This window comes from Mytilus californianus, unplaced genomic scaffold (assembly GCF_021869535.1).
Source record: "Mytilus californianus isolate M0D057914Y unplaced genomic scaffold, xbMytCali1.0.p SCAF_1, whole genome shotgun sequence".
Classification (NCBI taxonomy): domain Eukaryota; kingdom Metazoa; phylum Mollusca; class Bivalvia; order Mytilida; family Mytilidae; genus Mytilus; species Mytilus californianus.
In genome coordinates this window covers 90175917-90194842 of record NW_026262581.1, presented here as the reverse complement: position 1 = coordinate 90194842, position 18926 = coordinate 90175917, and the positions used below count along the sequence as shown (strand labels likewise).

The 18926-nt window shown below is 32.0% G+C and overlaps 1 protein-coding gene across 1 annotated transcript in view; it reads right to left on the bottom strand.

The window, feature by feature from the left end:
* Positions 1 to 18926, bottom strand: part of LOC127738306 (SCO-spondin-like) — a gene marked incomplete at its 5' end in the record, with an annotated part of 56167 nt that overhangs the window by 13632 nt on the left and 23609 nt on the right. Inside the window, 11 exons of the mRNA XM_052249511.1 lie at positions 133 to 324; positions 736 to 927; positions 4256 to 4447; positions 5371 to 5562; positions 6676 to 6867; positions 7632 to 7823; positions 9285 to 9476; positions 9904 to 10095; positions 10856 to 10905; positions 11896 to 12003; positions 17060 to 17130. Of these exons, the coding sequence (XP_052105471.1) occupies positions 133 to 324; positions 736 to 927; positions 4256 to 4447; positions 5371 to 5562; positions 6676 to 6867; positions 7632 to 7823; positions 9285 to 9476; positions 9904 to 10095; positions 10856 to 10905; positions 11896 to 12003; positions 17060 to 17130 (1765 nt within the window). The remainder of the gene's footprint in view (positions 1 to 132; positions 325 to 735; positions 928 to 4255; positions 4448 to 5370; positions 5563 to 6675; positions 6868 to 7631; positions 7824 to 9284; positions 9477 to 9903; positions 10096 to 10855; positions 10906 to 11895; positions 12004 to 17059; positions 17131 to 18926) is intronic.

Sequence of the window (18926 nt, the reverse complement as noted above, 5' to 3'; positions counted from 1 at the left end):
TATTATTTATTATGAAAGATACAATTTAACATTTTATTTTACATTTTACATAAATGAGAAAAGTATTTTCCACTGAATAACCAAACAGTGAAATGTACAATGCATTTCTATTATAATAAAATATGACTTTACTTGGACAAGGTAACATGTTGCAATCAGAAGTAATATTTTCCACTTCATTTCCAGTGCACTGTTTGCCGTCATATTTTGGTAAAGGATTGGAACATGACCTATTCCTACTTCTTGACTTTCCTCCACCACCACAAGTTAAACTACATACAGACCAAGAACTCCAAATACCGTAGGATGACCACCCACCATCAACTTAAATGAATTATATTGATTCAATCATTACGTGTCAGAATTTACGAATAATACAGTAGGTGACTTTAAGTCAGAACGACTCTTTTTTTTATATTTTTATAGGTGCTGATTTTGCAAAAGTACGTGTTCTTCTTTCAATATGTGTTAAAAGGGGAAATAAGTATCTAAAAATACAGCGTAGGTTGATAGATTGCTAAACAGAAGTTGTTATACAGTTTAAGTTTCGTAAACGTGGTACTCAACATGGACATTTCTCTTACTGATTCTCGATATTTTGAAACTACATATGAAAGACTGATTATCTTTGAAAATGAACTATATATGTATTCTTTATTATTAGGGTTACAATTTCGCAATATTTTTACATTTAACAATTATGTGAAATTTAATTTTAACTGAATATGGCTTTACTTGGACAAGGCAACATGTTGCAGTCAGAAGTAATATTTTCCACTTCATTTCCGATACACTGTTTCCCGCCATATTTTGGTACAGGGTATGAACATGTCCTACTCCTGCTTCTTGACTTTTCACCGCCACCACAAGTTACACTACATACAGACCAAGAACTCCATATACCGTAGGATGACCACCCACCATCAACTTCAATGAATTATATATATAAAGATTGATTACATATTGGCAGCTTTTCATCACACAGGTCGTTATAAGAAGTCGGAACCTCAGGTGCTCTTTTTACAAAAAAATCATACGATTAAAATTGATCACTGAAATGTTCATGACTGACGAGTGTTTTTACTCAGAGGATTTTGTGTGAAAAGGAATCACTGTATCTTTCTAATTTCTATTAAAGTGCAATAGTATATCAAAATATTTTTGATGTTTTGAATCTTATAAAAAATAAATTCTTTTAAACCAACATCATTGCGTGCTCAAATTGAGATAATTCTACATGTTTAATGCATGTTTCTATATATAGATATATTAAGATTTTATGATTAAAAAAATCCAGAAGAATTAATCAAAACACGTATTTCAAAGATTTATTTTTCATTTTATCATTTTGCTTTTTCTTTCGGTATATTAAAAAGTAAAGTATGCATTCTGTTTTTCTTATTATCTACTATCTTATTACTTGTACAATGAAATGCGTTGCAGTCTTAATTCGCATTTTCTGTTGCCTCTGAAACAATACACGATTGAAGCGTACTACGTAAGCCCTTTTGATTTATGATCTTAGAAATTTTATATTTACTTTTAGCCAGAAATATATTTTGTCAAAGATAGACATGTGATCGAACAAAAAAAGACAACTACACGGTCAAATGATAAATATAAAAAGACAACCATACGACACACAGAAACTAAATATTGACCAACACAATACCCAGAACATAGAGGTGAACTTTGATGCTCCGGATGGGTAAAAGTTTCAAATTCACCAGTGACAACCTTCGTGTGACTTTTGTCTAGGTCCGTCGGAGAAAGATATCTGACGATAAGAAAATACACAGAACAAAAATGAAAACAACACGTTATAAATTTCATGCGTCCGAAGCGCTTTTCTGGATTGACCTTCATCAGGAACGCTCAAAGCTGAATATTTGAAAGCCAAGGATGTATAAGAACCGAATCAATTGAAGAGCTAGCACAACGGATAAGTAAGTGTTTAATCTAATCATAAGACGTTACCAAGTTTATAATCCACCAGAGCAGGTAATTTATCTAACCCTAAGACATGACTAAGTATAAAACTATGAAATGAAAACATTTCAGGACAAAGGACATTAAAAAATCCAAAGTACAATTGAAACTCTAAAACTACAACAACAACTTTTATCAAGTCAAATTCTTTATGTGCATGCATAAGTCAGGGGTCTGTAATTCTGTTGTTGTCCTTGGTTGCTGTCTGTCATATTTTTTTTTTTCGTTTATTGTTTTAGCAAAAATCATGTCGTTGGTTTTCTCAATTAAACTATTCTACTTTTTGTCATGTCAGGACCTTTATAGTTGACAATACAGTATGTGTTTTGCTCCTTGTTGAAGACCGTATTGTGACAAATAGTTGCTTACATCCACGTCATTGGAACTCTGGTAGATAGTTTCATTGGAAAACATACCTTGTCTCCTTATTCTTAAATTAGGTGCTTGGGTATGGTAAGCAGTTCCTAATCCACAAGCAGGACTAGTCATGTTGCTGGTGATAAGTAGTTTTTCTCAATATTTTAAATTAGCCGTTTAATTAAAAAATAAATGGTTAACTAGTTAATATGTAGAATTATATTCATCAATTAATATGCACATATAAACCAAATGATCATCAAACTAATTTCAAAGTATAATAGATAAAGTTTAAAGCAATAAGAATTTGAAATCGACAAAAAAATGAAGAAGTGTTTGAACAATATGGAATGCCCTAAGCTACAGGTAACTGCGACCATCTGTTACATTCGTAAAAATAAGACTAATGCGAATACCATGCATAAGACAGTATGATGTAGAAAAAATAAACTGCATTTTGCACAAATATTATGCTAACAGAACGAACAACTAAAAGGCAGTCGTAGTTTCCACCTGTTTCAAAAACTGATAAATTCATTTGATGTACACGCATCAAGGGAAAAATTTCTAAAGATCGGAGATTATTCCGTTTTTATGCGCCATGAAAAAAATTAGGGAGCAAAAAGTCGTCGCTATGTCCGTTCCTCCATATGTGTGCCCGAAACAAATGTTTCTCGCTTGGTAGATAGAGTTTTCTTTGTTTGATTTAAATGTAACTTACATAGATGGAAGCCATAGGATAGTCCATATTATTTACAATTTTCAAAGTTTGGAAAAAACTGGCTTTCTTTTAATGCTACTTATCATTTTTTCATTTTTTATATGTATTATTGGCCATGTGCATTATCCTCTGGCTGGTCAGCCAGGGTCAGCGGAACCCCTGTGCAATTTATTTAAAATATATGCATAAAAAGGGAAAAATAAATATCGGGCTTCGGAGAAAGTATTCGTAACAATTTTAGTTTCGAGATGTCTAGCTTTTAATATTCTAGGAGCATAAAGTCCTTGCCAAGTCACGTCTTTCGGTGATAAGTCGAGTATACCATTATGGATAGTTATACACGTAATCAGGTAAAAAAAATTAACAATTGGAGTATATGTTTTAGTTGATCCCTGCAGCCATACAAGTATTTTTAACTAATTAAACACAAGGCAGACCATATACGTATGGCATTTTTTAAATTTTCTCTCATTAGATATACAGTTCGGGAAGCATCTGTTGGCAGTGGCAAATTCCAAAAAAAATTTGAAAGGGGAAACATATTTCTTACGAAAATGTATAGAAAGTGCTTTTGGTATTCATTTTTATATAATTTCGATTCAATTTTGTATATTAAAATAGGATATACACTGTAATGTAAAAAAAACTTCCAATATCTGGAGAGAAAAAAATCTGAACTCCAGCGGGTTCACAACTTCAATACGTATACATTCTGACCATAAAGTTTCCATGATTTTTGTTGAAACTGTAGAAAACACTTTTATTATCAAACCAATTTTTTGAAAATTTTGCTTATGAATTGCTATGATCAAACTGAAAAGGATCCATGTTGAAGTCAAACCCTGATATAAAATTAAAGCTGTAATGTTGACAAACAAATTAAACAAAATTAAAACCCGAATAATATACCCCCAGGTAGAGATTGGCTTATCCGTATTTTGCACAACTTTTCGGTTTTTATGGCTCTACAAATTCGTATTTAATTTGGCATACCAACAGTTTTCAATCGGGCGCCACTTATGACTTTTATGTGGACATTTTATAAGTCGTCTGGTATCTTTGATGAGTTTATACACATCTTAATCATATGTACAAATTGTTTGGTTGGTTTATAAAAAGAGTATGTTTTGAAAACTGATAATGTATGAAATATAAGATAAATAATATAAAGGGTATTTATTAAATTACTTGGACATGGCATGGAATTGCACAGGACTACAGACGTATCGGTTGTACTTCCTACACACGGTTGTCCACCATATTTTGGTTCTGGGTTTGTGCATGTCCTGTTTTGATTTCTGGACTTTGTTCCACCACCGCATGTCAAATTACATGATGACCAAGGACTCCAACTTCCGAAGGAAGACCAACCTCCATCAACTGCAATAAAATAAACCTAACCTTGTATTGGGATCTAATTTTTTTGTGTAATGCTTGAAAATATAATAATATCTGGATAACAATTTTTGATATTCTTATGTTTTGGAATTATATGATGATTGTATATCTTAAATAATTAATTTTCAAATTAAGTCACTTCTTTCTAAACTTGGACTGATTTTGAACTTGACATATTGTATTGAATTATGTCTATTGTTGAAGATCAAATGTTTATCTCTTCATGTTTTTGGTTTTTCTGATGGATGGATACTGCCTTATTTGTGTATATCCCTTCACCTCCTTTTTTTCAAACATACATTCAAGGCGAAATAAGACAATGAACAATTGGCAATGGTTGACCTTTTTGCCCGAAATAAGCGGACAACTTGGTGTTGATGGCAGAGATTTGATGGTCTCTGTTCCATTAAATTCACAGAAAGTCTCTTTCAAATTTAGGGTCTGGTGGTTTAGAGTGTAATATTTTGAATAGACTCATCATAGATACCAGAATTGAAATCTTGTATTTGCGCCAGACGCGCGTTTCGTCCACAAAAGACTCATCGGTGACGCTCCAATAAAAAAAAGTTAAAATGGCCAAATAAAGTACGAAGTTGAAGAGCATTGAGGACCAAAAATTCCTAAAATTTTGCCAAATACAGCTAAGGTAATTAGACACTTTTGTATTATTGAAGTCATGATGTTGACCTTTATATGTCTTTTGATCTTTGTGGTCATAAGGTGTTGTTTCAGTTAAGAATTCCATCAATCTACATTAAGCATATCATCAGAATATCTGGTTGGTTTTATTTTGTAGTTTGGCTATTGTCCATTTAATTCTGCATCACATTCCATGTTGTAATGAAAACTTATTAATAGCGTTACTATCAATGAAATTCAACAAATCGGCTAAATGATTTAATTACTTGGACATGGTATGGAACTACAAGAATCTGCAGTCGTTTCTGTTCTAATACCGACGCACTGATTCCCGCCATATTTTGGAACCGGATTTGAACATGTCCTCTCTCTACTTCTAGTCTTCTTTCCACCACCGCATGTGACATTGCAGGATGACCAAGGGTTCCAACTTTCATAAGAAGACCATTCTCCGTTGACTGAAATACAAATTTCTTTTTTTTAAGTATCTGTATTTCATCATATTGCCATAGCTGCAAATCTCATTTTAAAACTTGTATCTTGGGATTGTCAAAATTCTACTTTTTTCTACTAATCTGGATTGTTATTTTGACTTTGAATTTGAGAGAGAATTAATACATGTTAATAATAATCATTCAATTGTATTTAAAAGTTATTTTTATTTATCTAGTTAGTTTCCAAACTCAAAGTTGGTGTACAGATTTATTAAACAAGTATGCTTTTGGAAATTTTGTCATGAAGCTTGAGGAAACTGCACATTTAATTAAAGTCAATACAATACAGTTCAAATATTTAAGGTAAAATATTTTACCAAGTATCATTCAATATACTATAGAACAATTTAGACCTTGAAATTAAAGATTAAACTATTAAAAAATTAAGTATCATTCAGTGTATTTAAAATTTCAGAAAATTCTTACCAAAATCAAGGGTAGATAATTATATTGAATTTGATAGAACAATTTGTGTGTGTTTTTTTATTATTATTGTTCAAGTAATTAAGCACTATTATTTTTTCATATTCAGAAGTATTTATGAAAAGCAATGTTCTCATTGACTTTTAACCAATTCTATCGTTTAATGTTTGATAAATAATGAAAAATATAACTTTCCCCTATAAAACCAACATATAATAATTTTCGTTAGATTGCGTTAATTTATGTCCTTTTTTGTCATATAGCTCTTCTCAACTGTTTCGGTTTTTACACATCCTCGGTTTTCAGTAATCGGTTTTGAGCGTTCCCGATGAAGGTAAATCCAGAAAAGCGCTTCGGACGCATTAGATTTATAACATGTTGTTTTTTTTATTTTTTTTACTTTTTTTTTCAATTTATTTTAACAAAAAAAAAAAAGGCCCTTGACTCCCAGTTTTTATATTTGTATTTGAAAGTAAATTGACAGAAGTTTTTTACAGAAGCCTAAGAACAATCTATCGTCGAACATTTAGACACCCCAGATGTCTTTTATGACCAATGTTACATTTGTCGTATTCATATGCTAGTGAAACAAATGTCCTTGATACCCTTATAATTTGTTCCTTGTGTAATGCTCACTACATCAGGCTAACTCACCTGGACACGGTGATATGTTACAAGGAAGTGAAGCAGTTTCAGATGAACTACCAACACATTGACTCCCACCATATTTTGGTTCCGGGTTAGAACATGTCCTATTTCTACCTCTAGAATGTGCACCTCCACCACATGGGACTGTACACGATGTCCAAGGACTCCAATTTCCATAAGAAGACCATCCGCCGTTCACTGTAATTGTTTTTAATTTTCTTTTAAAGGAATATACTAAGAACATTTACGGGCAGATATTTTTGTCAAGATTCTTTCATTTTGAACATCTTTTTCCTAACTATAATGCAAAATCTAATGCTTATGTTAAATCCTAGAGTGAAGCACGGAACAGATATAAAACACTATACACCATTAAATAAATGTTTTGCACTGTACCATAAATGTTTTATATTTCAACTTAAAGAATGACATTACGTTTTCGTCTTCTAAGATGATTCAGACTCGAAAAAGGTCGACTGACTTGTAAATTTACCGATTATGTCTTATATTTGTTTTTAAATATTTATTTGTTGCAAGTTGCAATTGTAAGGCGAATGATCCGGGCATAAAATGAGACGCTTACCCTGTTTACAAATAAAATCCCTCTCCAGTTTATGAGAATTCTTTTGTTCTCCTCGTTTGTTTATGGATTTACGAGTTTTTATTATTTAGTAAATAAACTCATCATAGATACCAGGATTGAAATTTTATACGCCAGACGCGCGTTTCATATAAAAATGACTCATCGGTGGGGCTCGAATTAAAAAATAGAAAAAGGCCAACTATAGTACGAAATTAAAGAACATTGAGAACCAAAACTTCCGAACGATTTGCTAAATACAGCTGTGGTAATCCATTCCTAGGGTAAAAAATCGACCTAGTGGTTGAAACTACTGTTGTAACTTTTCCTTCGATCTTTTACATTAAATAACTTAAACTATTTTCCGTTTTTTTTTACCAACCTGGACATGGATTAGTGTTGCATTGTCTATTTTCTACTTCCGTAGTAAGTCCAGGACATTGTTGTCCACCGTGTAGTGGTTTTAGATTTGTACAAGATCTTGTCTTAGTCCTTCCTTGACCACCATTTCCACAATTTTTTGTACATTTTGACCATCTACTCCAACTTGTCCAATAACTCCAATTACCGTCAACTGATTGTTGAAACAAAAGTCATCAAGTTTTTTAGAGCTTGTCATATTGTAAGAACACTTATTATTGGACATTTCTATTGCGAACATTTGCATAAAAACACAATACTATATGCCTATTAGTGTTTTCTACTGTTTTTAAGGGGACCCCGAAAAATGATCATATTCAATAATTATACCAAATAAAGAATTGCAACAATGAATTTCAACAAGAATTTGGAAGATGATGGATTGACCCATACCCTTTCATTTGTGTAAAACTAAAGAGAAAATTAAAACGAGAAGAAAATTATGAAGTTACCAAAGCCTACCCTCTGAAGACGAGTTTGCTATATGTTATAGTTGACACTATAAAAGTAAAGGAGATGTCATACTATTTGAAAAAGAGAGGCGAAAGATACCAGAGGGACATTCGAACTCATAAGTCGAAAATGATAGTTTCTGAAAATTTTAAAGAAACTTATTTCGTATGGTATATTTTAACTTTTATGTATCATTTGATTCAACGAAAATAATGCATAAATAAATAAAACCTGGACATGGATTTGTGTTGCATTGTCTATTTTCTATTCCAGTGGTAAGTCCAGGACATTGTTTTCCCCATTTAATGGCTTTGGATTGGTACAAGATCTTGTCTAACTCATAACTTGATCAACAGTTCCACAACTTTTTCGTACATAGTGACCAACTGCTCCAACCTTTGAGTGTTTTTTTTTTTTTTTCATGTCTCATTTAATTATACCCCACCCCTTCTGTCATTTATAGTATTTATATTTAGAAGCGTTTATTATTTTTAATAGCAGACAACTATGTCAAAATAGGAGAGATGCGATTACAAGTGATTTAAATATCTACAGAAAAGTAATGGTCACTGCAAGTTTTAGAAATAAAGCGTTTCGTATGGTTTATCTTTAAATTTGACTTACCATTTAAGCACCTGAGACTTGTTCCGAAATACCTGAGATCTTCCCAGTTTTTGGTGGGGTTCGTGTTGCTCAGTCTTTAGTTTTCTATGTTGTGTTTTGTGTATTGTTGGTCTTTTTCGTTTTTTAGCCATGACGTTTTCAGTTTATTTTCTACTTAGTTTGAATGTTCCTTTGGTATCTTTTGCCTCTCCTTGACGCAACGATACAAATACATTTTGACTTTTATTTCCCAATGAATACTCTTTTTTTAATATTCATTACCTATTTTCATCGAAAATATAGATACAAAGCAGACGTAAAATATCTAGGGGACATTAAAAGCCAATAAGTAGAAGATAAACTGACAACGTTATAACAAAAACAAAAGACGACGAAAAACTACATAAAATTAAAAGCAACAACAACTATCATTAAACACTTGAGGTCTTTGGAGGTGCTAGGGAAGATTAAGCAAATCCGTCTACACTAGCAGTACTTGTCATTTTGTTCATCGCAAATACAAGATATGGAATCAAGCTAATTATAAATTTGCACCAACCTGGACATGGATTTGTGTTGCACTGTCTATTTTCTACTGCCGTGGTAAGTCCAGGACATTGATTTCCACTATATAGTGGCGTTGGATTGGTACAAGATCTTGTCCTTGTCCTAACCTGATTGCCAGTTCCACAATTCTTCGTACATGTTGGCCAACTGCTCCAACTTGTCCAAGAACTCCATTTACCGTCAACTAAGTATTGAATCAAGAGTTAATCCTTTTTTTGTCATTTAGAGATTGACATATTGTATCGACACCTATTTACTGTTGAAGACTACATGTTTACTTCTGTATGTATGTTTGCTTTTTTTGTTTGTGTCTTGGGGTTGCTGTCTAATTGAATTATATCTACACCTTCTTTCATTAATAGTATTCATATTAAGATGTGTTCGATATGTCTGATAACAGACAATATATCAGAATAGTATGGATCAAAGCAAGTTTTAAGAATAAAGCATTTATTATAGTTTGTCTGTATTCGATTTGAGGTATAAATTGATGCAACGATGCAAATAGTTTAATTTTTAAAATTTTCAATTTTCTGTAACAAATCTTTGATCGAAATTTCACATTCAATTGATACAAATAAGGAACGAAACTAAATGTCTTTTGGCCCGACCTGGACATGGATTGGTGTTGCACTGTCTACGTTCTATTCCAGCGGTAAGTCCAGGACATTGTGTTCCACCATTAAGTGGCCTTGGATTGGTACAAGATCTTGTCCTTGTCCTAACCTGATTGCCAGTTCCACAATTCTTCGTACATTTTGACCAACCTCTCCAACTTGTCCAAGAGCTCCATTTACCGTCAACTTAGTATTGAATAACAGAAGTTATCAATGATTGGAAATTAAATATAAAACTCATACAATCTGAGGTATATATTCAACAGATTTTCATATTAAAAGACGTGTGCAATATTTTATACCGTTTAATTTAGAAATAAAAAATGTTAAGTATTTAAGTGATACAATTACATAGGAACGGTAACATAATGCGGGAAGTTAAGTGGAGTGATTTTTGTCATGCTATGGTGAAGTTATTCACGACTTTGACAAGTGTTTTCCTCAACCAATTGCCTCAAGTCTTTAAATAAAAATGATAAAAAGAAAATAAGATTTTTGAATAAATATATTACGTCAAACAGTCTAACTTCTTACATTATCTTAAAGAAGGTCATTTAGAAAACAATCGTAATGTTTACATTTGTCATTGTTTTTTTTTAAATCAAAATCCCTCAACTAAGTTATGAACCAATGCACCAAGTCATGACAAAATATATAACTACACTCTTCTAATGCAATATTTATTAATCATTTTTTACTATGCAACTCGATTATTGATTACGCGGTCCCTATAACAAAACAAAAGTTGAATTTAAGCTTGAAAATTGTCATTAATTTATGTTTTTGAGTTACCAAGAGTAAAGTGCTGTGGTAAAACAAGTGGTAAGATACGTTATTATTCATTTGCATTGGTACCAGTGTAACAATTATCATCATATATATCCTTTTATAGTCATGCATAAACGAGCACACACAGTTAATGTTTTGCGTCTACAACAATTCTTACCTGATGGACATTTTCGCGTGCATATTTTATATGACTGGTAATAAACTCTCCTGTAAAACAAACGAGTAATGATGTTACTGAAATACTTATTAGATACGGATATGTGGTATGATTGGCAATGAGACAACTACCCTACAATCCAAATGACAAAGATTGAATACTTGCCCATTTTGGTTCATTTTTTACAAAATTATTCGTTAAGAAGGTCAAAAGAAGTTCTTTGATGATCGACCAGTGGCTTTCAAATTGTCATGTTGGTTATTGTTCTGAATCGGGGAAATGGTGAACAAACTTTAAAAAAACCATCAGTATTTAATACTATTAATGAGTTTGCTCACTAAAAATACCCCCGCTGTCAGTTTTGGATGAGCAGGAAGTTGGTGAACGATGAATGTGAAAAGTCTTCACACAGTAAAGCATGCCCCAACAAAGCTTGATACCAAGTTTCAGGAAGCCCTGATTCATAGTTCCTCGGGAAAATGTGACGAAAATTTCTTTCATAGATATAAGAAAATGTGGTATGAGTGCCAATGAGACAACTCTCCATCCAAGTCACAATTTGTAAAAGTAAACCATTATAAGTCAAAGTACGGCCTTCAACACGGAGCCTTGGTCACACCGAACAGCAAGCTATAAAGGGTCCCAAAAATGACTAGTGTAAAACCATTTAAACAGGAAAACCAACGGTCTAATCTATATAAAAAACGAGAAACGGGAAACACTTATGAACCACATCAACAAACGACAACCACTGAACATCAGGTTCCTGACTTAGGACAGATGCAAACAAATGCAGCGGGTTTAAACGTTTTAATGGGCGCCAACCTTCACCCTACCTGAAACAATACTATTATGCGTAAGAATATATTACTTAGTATAAGTATTCGGCAAACAGGAAGTAAATAGGCAATACTGCCTTCTCACTGTTTATTTTTGATCATATATTGTTTTTGACGGTTTAGGAACAAAAATACATTTTATTATTCTTATTTTAGAATGTAAATATTATAATTTTGTGTCCATTTTAATCTAATTTTTACCTTGATCTTCGACATCTCTTCCATCCGAATGCTCCACATTTAGTTCTGTAATAATCCAATCGAGAAGACCTCTGTGAACATGGGTAATTTTGAGTTCCTATACATACACTGTGAATATAAAACATCTTTAAAACGCAATTATTTGAATACACAAACGCTATGTCTTAACACCGAACAAATACAACACACAGACCTTGAATTATATCAAACGGCTTTAAATGTGCAAAAAAACACGGACATGTAGATGGCAGCAGGGAACAATAAAATTTGCAAGGCAAGAACATTGTTATCCCTTATCAAAGAAAATTATGTGATAGCCAAATTAAAGGTTCATGGTAACCAATCAAATTTCATGATTAGCTCATAGGTACTTGGAGACAGGACAATTTTTTGGCCCTCCCCCTTTTTTTCCAAAATCCGTTATTTTTTGGTTTTCTATTACTTTCAATAAGTTTTGAGTTTTTCTGTATTATATGAACATAAATATACTAGAAATAACTTGTACTTTCTATTTACTATTAATTCCAAGTTTATTATTCACAGTGGTCAATGAACTCTCGTACTTTATTGTGCTGTACAATAACATTCGGATATTTGTTTCTGGGAACAGGATTTGGCGCGGAATCAGAGTTGTCGCCCATATAATACTTCCGTCTTTTAAGAATCGAAATACGATGACACGACGAGTAAAATTGATCCGTTCTGTAAACGTACATTAAATATTTTATGAATTAGACTTGGGATTGCTCCTAGAATTCACGTAGGAAAAAAGGTGATAAGATACAAAATGAGATACCTCCTCTCTATATAATATATCAGTGACCGCTGTGGATAGTAAACTTGGAATTGATAGTAAATAGCAAATACAAGTTATTTCTATTATGTTTATGTGTATATCATACAGAAAAACCGAAAATAATAGAAATTAATAGATAACAAAAAATGACGAATTTTTTTAAAAGAGGGCGTCAAATTGCAGAATGTACCACAAAAAGGCAAAAACTATTTGAACTTTCAAAAGAAAGTTTTGTTGATATCTAATTTTGAGAAATACATTTTTGGCTTTGGCATTGTACTTTCATTTCGAATTGATTACCATCCTTGACCGTTGCTTGTCCCTCTTATTCAGACACTTAAAGTAATTGATTTGACTAATTTCGGATAGTACGTCTTATCTAAGTGATAAGTACTTTAAGTGGATTGTTTTTCTCCATTTGTAACTTTGTAAATTAAAAGGTGACAATGTTTTTGTATGAATAATGATATATGTAAGATAATTCTCATTATTATTTTATTTTCTTCAAAAATGAAGATTCTAAAAATATAAATTATAGATTCCAACAAAAAGTATAAAGAGTGTGTTTCTGAATACATCAAAATCTAAAAAAGCAATGTCGATGTCACAAAATATAACTATTTTTAGAGTGAAAAATGTCTAAAAATTATAAGCCGTATTCTATTGGCAATATCTCATTCCTCCTTCTTCTACAAATGTATTAATGCATGTTTCAGTTGCTTTGTTTAGAATAGAAAACGGTATAGATCATAGTTAACAGTTAATGGAAAAGTTGTTTTCTCTTATTTGTCTAATTCTATGTAATTGTTAACCACGTAAGCATTTGAAATTTTGCAACAGATTCTTTTATAAGTTTTTAATTTTCCAATTTTAAAGATGATTATGCATACTTGTCAGATCCCAGAAAAGGAGAGTCGACTTTTGTCCGCAAAGCAGAATAAGAAAGCTGCAGAAAGAAAATATGACTCTTCATAGTTTTCCCCTAAATTCTTTAAATGTTCACATCTTCGCCAAGAACGTTAACTACAAATATTTTTAAAACATTATTGACAAAGTACATATACTAGTATACATGTAGTTGACAATGACGATTTTTAAATTATGTCATTAGAAGTAATCTACTTCGAGGTAAATCTGTTTATGGAAATTATTTTCATGTGAACAAAAATAAACGACTCCACAGTTCATCATTCCATTTTGAATAAATGTTTGTTCAATTCTGAAATGAATGTCAATGTCAATTTGTTGTTTTAACTACGCACTAAAATTTAAAAAAAACAACAACGAAATAGATACTACATCCATTTACGTATTACAATACTTGGTATCACTTACATGAATGACACCGTCTGTACTGTGTTCTGAACAAGGAGTGATGAGTTTAGACCACGTGTTAGCTTGGAAAATGGTAGTTATGTTAATTTTAAAAAAATTATTGGATACATTTTCCCATATATCCTATATTTATACAAGATTTTATCCAGAAATCATGACTGAATTGCTAAGTGATTAGTTATCATGTGCCAAATATGGTGTAGAAAATATTGTTTACTCTTCAGAACATGCAAGTAATAACATTTCGGGAGTTTCTAGGAAATGAAGATAAATGCAGTGTATACGCTTTTAAGACACCACCCATACCATAAGAAATAAAGTAAATCTAAAGATCAATATTATGGTCTCAAACGATATACTCGTCTTCAAACTCAAACAATATACACGTGTTCAATCTCAAACGATATACACGTCTTCAATCTCAAATGATATACACGTGTTCAATCTCAAACGATATACACGTCTTCAATCTTTTTTTCTTTTTAGTCATATCCTGTGATCTTGCCAATGTTGACTAAAATTGAGAATGGAAATGGGGAATGTGTCAAAGAGACAGCAATCCGATCAAAGAGCAGAAAACAGCCCAAGGCCACCAATGGGTCTTCAGCACAGCGAGAAAATCCCGCACCGGAAGCGGGCTTCAGCTGGCCCCTAAACAAAAATGTGTACTAGTTCAGTGAAAATGGACATCACACTAAACTCCGAAACATATCAATGAACTATAATTAAAAAAACATACAAGACCAGAGGCCAGAGGCTCCTGACTTGGGACAGGTGCAAAAATGCGGCGGAGATAAACATTGTTTGTGATATCTCAACCCTCCCCTATACCTCTAGCCAATGTAGAATAAACAAACACACAGCAATACGCACTGAAGGTTTTATTAAGATTTTGTATAAAAAGACAATGAAAATAAATTATTAGCTAAACTTGTATGGATATTTAATCTTTGGCGTAAATCCCTTTCTTTTTCTTTAGGAGCTGAATACTTATCATTATTTTAATCATAGTATTTTTTTTCAATTCAACATACATATTTAAGTGTTATTTAGAAAATTACAAACACAAGTAGAAGTTATTATTCTGTGAATTTTTAGTAACGTTTCATAGATTTTTTGGAAATGACTAAGATTTTAAAATGAAGAGGAAATTTTGCCTACCTCTTTCTACTTATAAACATATGACAGAGAGAAAAAAATCAGAGTAAAGTCCATTTTCTAAGTAGTATGTAGCACTGTAAAGACCCAATCAGAGTTTGTATAAAACCAACAGAAAATCAAAAAAATATATATTAACAACTTAACACACCAAAACTAGGGCATTGTAATGAAGCCATAGTCATAGTCTAAATGAAGCGGATTTAGGCAACTGGTATTATATTTAAGTAATCTTTTTAAAGTAATAGACAACTTTCGCGTTCGTTGCATTTCCGTCAAAAACTTTGGTTTTAGTGAACATCATTCGTGCGTTTAGGGGCGTCGGCACTTCCGTTCCTCTGTTGAGCGATTGGTTGAAAAAAATGATAATGCTATATTGCACGAATTATTCGGCAAATTAAGTTTTTATAATTGATATTCAGCACTGCTGTCATTAGGGAATTGAGATTAAGTACCTACGGAACAAATATTATTTCTAGTTTATCCTGCATAATGACGACCACAAAGACGCTTGATGAACTTTAATAGAGCAGGGATACAAGAGATCCCCTCTATCTGGTAAATGACGTCACAAAGGCGCACAAAATTGACGAACTTTTCTGGTGAAGGACATAACTCGAAAGTGGTCTATTCAACAATAACGAAAAACCGGATGCGTTTTGTGAGAAAAGGTACTAATCAAACAAACAAAGATCATATGCAACACAACACAATCGTGTGTCTACATTACCTTTAGTTTTATTTTGCTAGAAATTCATATTCTCCTTATAATGTTATAATTGATAACTTCTACAACGGTAATTTAATGGGTTTTTTTTTGGGGGGGGGGGGGGGTCTTTTTACCAGTTTTGCAATTACGACACGAAAAATTTAAAAGGACAGTTATCTTAGAGGAGTTTATTAATATAGGTGGAACTCACAAAATTGTTCAGTTTTTTTACAACTGTTTTTGATTTTTTTTTCGTTCAACGAATCATATGAAACTGCCTGATATTACTATGCGATTTTACCATGACGTCATGAATGTGTCATATTGGATGAAAATACATTTCACATTGCAAAGTTTTTGTTCAATAGCATATGACCACACTTCACCAGAACATGTATTTTATTCACATTAATATCTTTATCCACTTCCACATGTGATAGAATAATATTTTTGGCAAGCCTGTTGCACATATTTTAACAGTTTTGAATACCAAAACGAGCAATTGTTGGCATTTTTCTTTCAATGCAGAGCCTCAACCAAATTTGTGAGACAAATTCAATCATTATATGAAAGACATTTTCACGATGTTTTTATGAATTTTAGTAATAGACATATCAATTTTAAGAAAAATCTATTGATTGGTTTTTGAGATTTATTAAAAGCCAATTTTAAGAACGTTTTCACCGATTTGTCGGGCATTTTATGTACATTTACATGTATTTTGAAGGAATTTATTCAATAACTTGATAAAAAAATTTAATCATGGTCTTAGCATAAAAAATTTATTTTAAGAAATGAATGCTTCTTTAAGTAATTTGATAGGGCTGTAAAAGTGATGATCGTGTACACATTTTTAGAATGAAGCGCGGAAGCGCTTCATACAAAATGTGCTTCAGTCAACACTTTTACAACCCAATAAAATTACAAAAAGAAGCATTGATTTCTTAAATATTTCAGCAAGTAAAAGAGAAAAATACATCACGTTTTCGATTTTTCGATTAAGGTTTAACATATTGTAGTTGTACGCTAAACAATTTACAAAAAGAAGTGCGACAGGACCCATTTACTGTAGCTTAACCTTAAGTCAATGTGTTAGCCATTAAAACAGATAGTGGAACATAGCAATACTAAAACTTACGAATACGGAAATTAATTTAGTAACTTACCTATTTACAACGGTAACGGTCGGTAAAGTAATAAAAAACAGAATGTCTAATCTCATTTCAACTTTGTTATTTCACAGGCACAAATTACAAGTTATTGTTTAGAAATAAATGGAACATGTACCATGTTATACTCTTCAAACAAGTTTGAAAAATAATGCGATTTGATAATTTTATAAAATACTTGAAGCAGTTTAATAGACTATCCATCCGGAGACACTTGACGGAGCCTCATCCCTTTGTACATCATATTGCAGGAAATAGTTCATTCATAAGTTGACAATAAATAATACTTAAAGTATCAAGACGGTTCATAAAGCAATATTTATACTAGAGATAGTAGAGATAGAAGAATAATCTGCAATGAGAGAAAAAACTTAATCAGCTTTAAGTCTTTCGGAAGTACCTAAGTTCAACCATGGTTTTTGGTGGATTCATATTGTCCAATCTTCAGATGTCTGTGAGACTGTCCCAGTTCAAGATCCTGTAATTTAGTGGTTGTCGTTTGTTTATGTATGATATGTTTGTTTTTCGTTTATTGTTTTGTACATAAATCAGGCCGGTAATTTTCTCATTTGAATTGTTTTTTGTTTGTTATTTCGGGGCCTTTACTAGCTTATTATACGTAATAGGTTTTGCTTATTGTTGAAGGCCGTACGTTAACCTATAGATGTTACCTTTTACGTCATTTGGTCTCCACCTCTTCATATTTTTATATCAGAAATTGTTTGATTCAAATGATACATTCTAATTGTAAATCTTCATCTTATATATGTGATAATTGCAATCAAAAGAGGATCACAAACCGCTAAATTAAAATGTTAAATTGGCCCCGATATTGATTGTTCTAATCTTCGAAAATTCTTATATGATTTGCATATTTACAAATACTTGAATGTGATTGATCCGTTAGAATTGGTCCGTCTTTACATTGGGCTAAACTATTGAATACAAAAATGTAAAATATTATAATTATGAATCGAGTCAGAAACCTATTTATTTGCCCAAAAATCAAAATATGACTAACTTATTAAAAACACTTTAAAATTACATGTAGCCTATTAACCCCAATTTAGACTTAAATCAATTATTATACACATCATTCAGTTAAAAACGCCTTCACGAATCGAGTGGATGCACGCAGAAAATGGGCATTTATAAATTTCTGGCAGAAGGACAATGTACAGAAACAATTTCTAATAGTATTGCAGGAAAAAGACAATATGGCAGGACATAAACGCTAAAATGCAGTAATCCCGAGCTGCTTAAACAACCTTAACATTTTATCTTTTTTTCGCCTTTTGTTATGCTGATGTACTATGTGTTGTGGTATTTTTTTACGTAATCGTCAGGGAGGGGGGATGGGAGAGGGACATGTTGATTTTTCTTGGGACAAACAATTTGTTAAGACTTTATCAAAAACTTTTTTTTAAAGATAACACATGCAGTAAAATTATTTTTTTCAAATTCAATGTTGAATTTATTTGTTTCCCTGATTTCAATTACAAGATAAGACAAAACAATTGCATTCTTTAAAACCACTGTAAACACATTGGTTCAAAGAATGGGAGTATAACACATGGTATACAAAATAACGAAAGTCTTTTTTTTATAAATATAATTTAACAACTTTTTCGTTTTTTTATTTCATAGATTGAAAAGTGTTTACTTTAAAAAAAAACAAAAAAAGGAAAGTCCATAAAAACTGACAAAGTCAAACGTTATCAACAAACGGAACGAGTGGAAAACAACTGTCATATTCTTGACTTGATACAGGCATTTTCCAAAGAAATTGGTGGGCTAAACCTGGTTCTGTAGCTAGCTTAAACCCCAACTTGTATGACAGATTTGTATAGTTTCGTTGACCAAA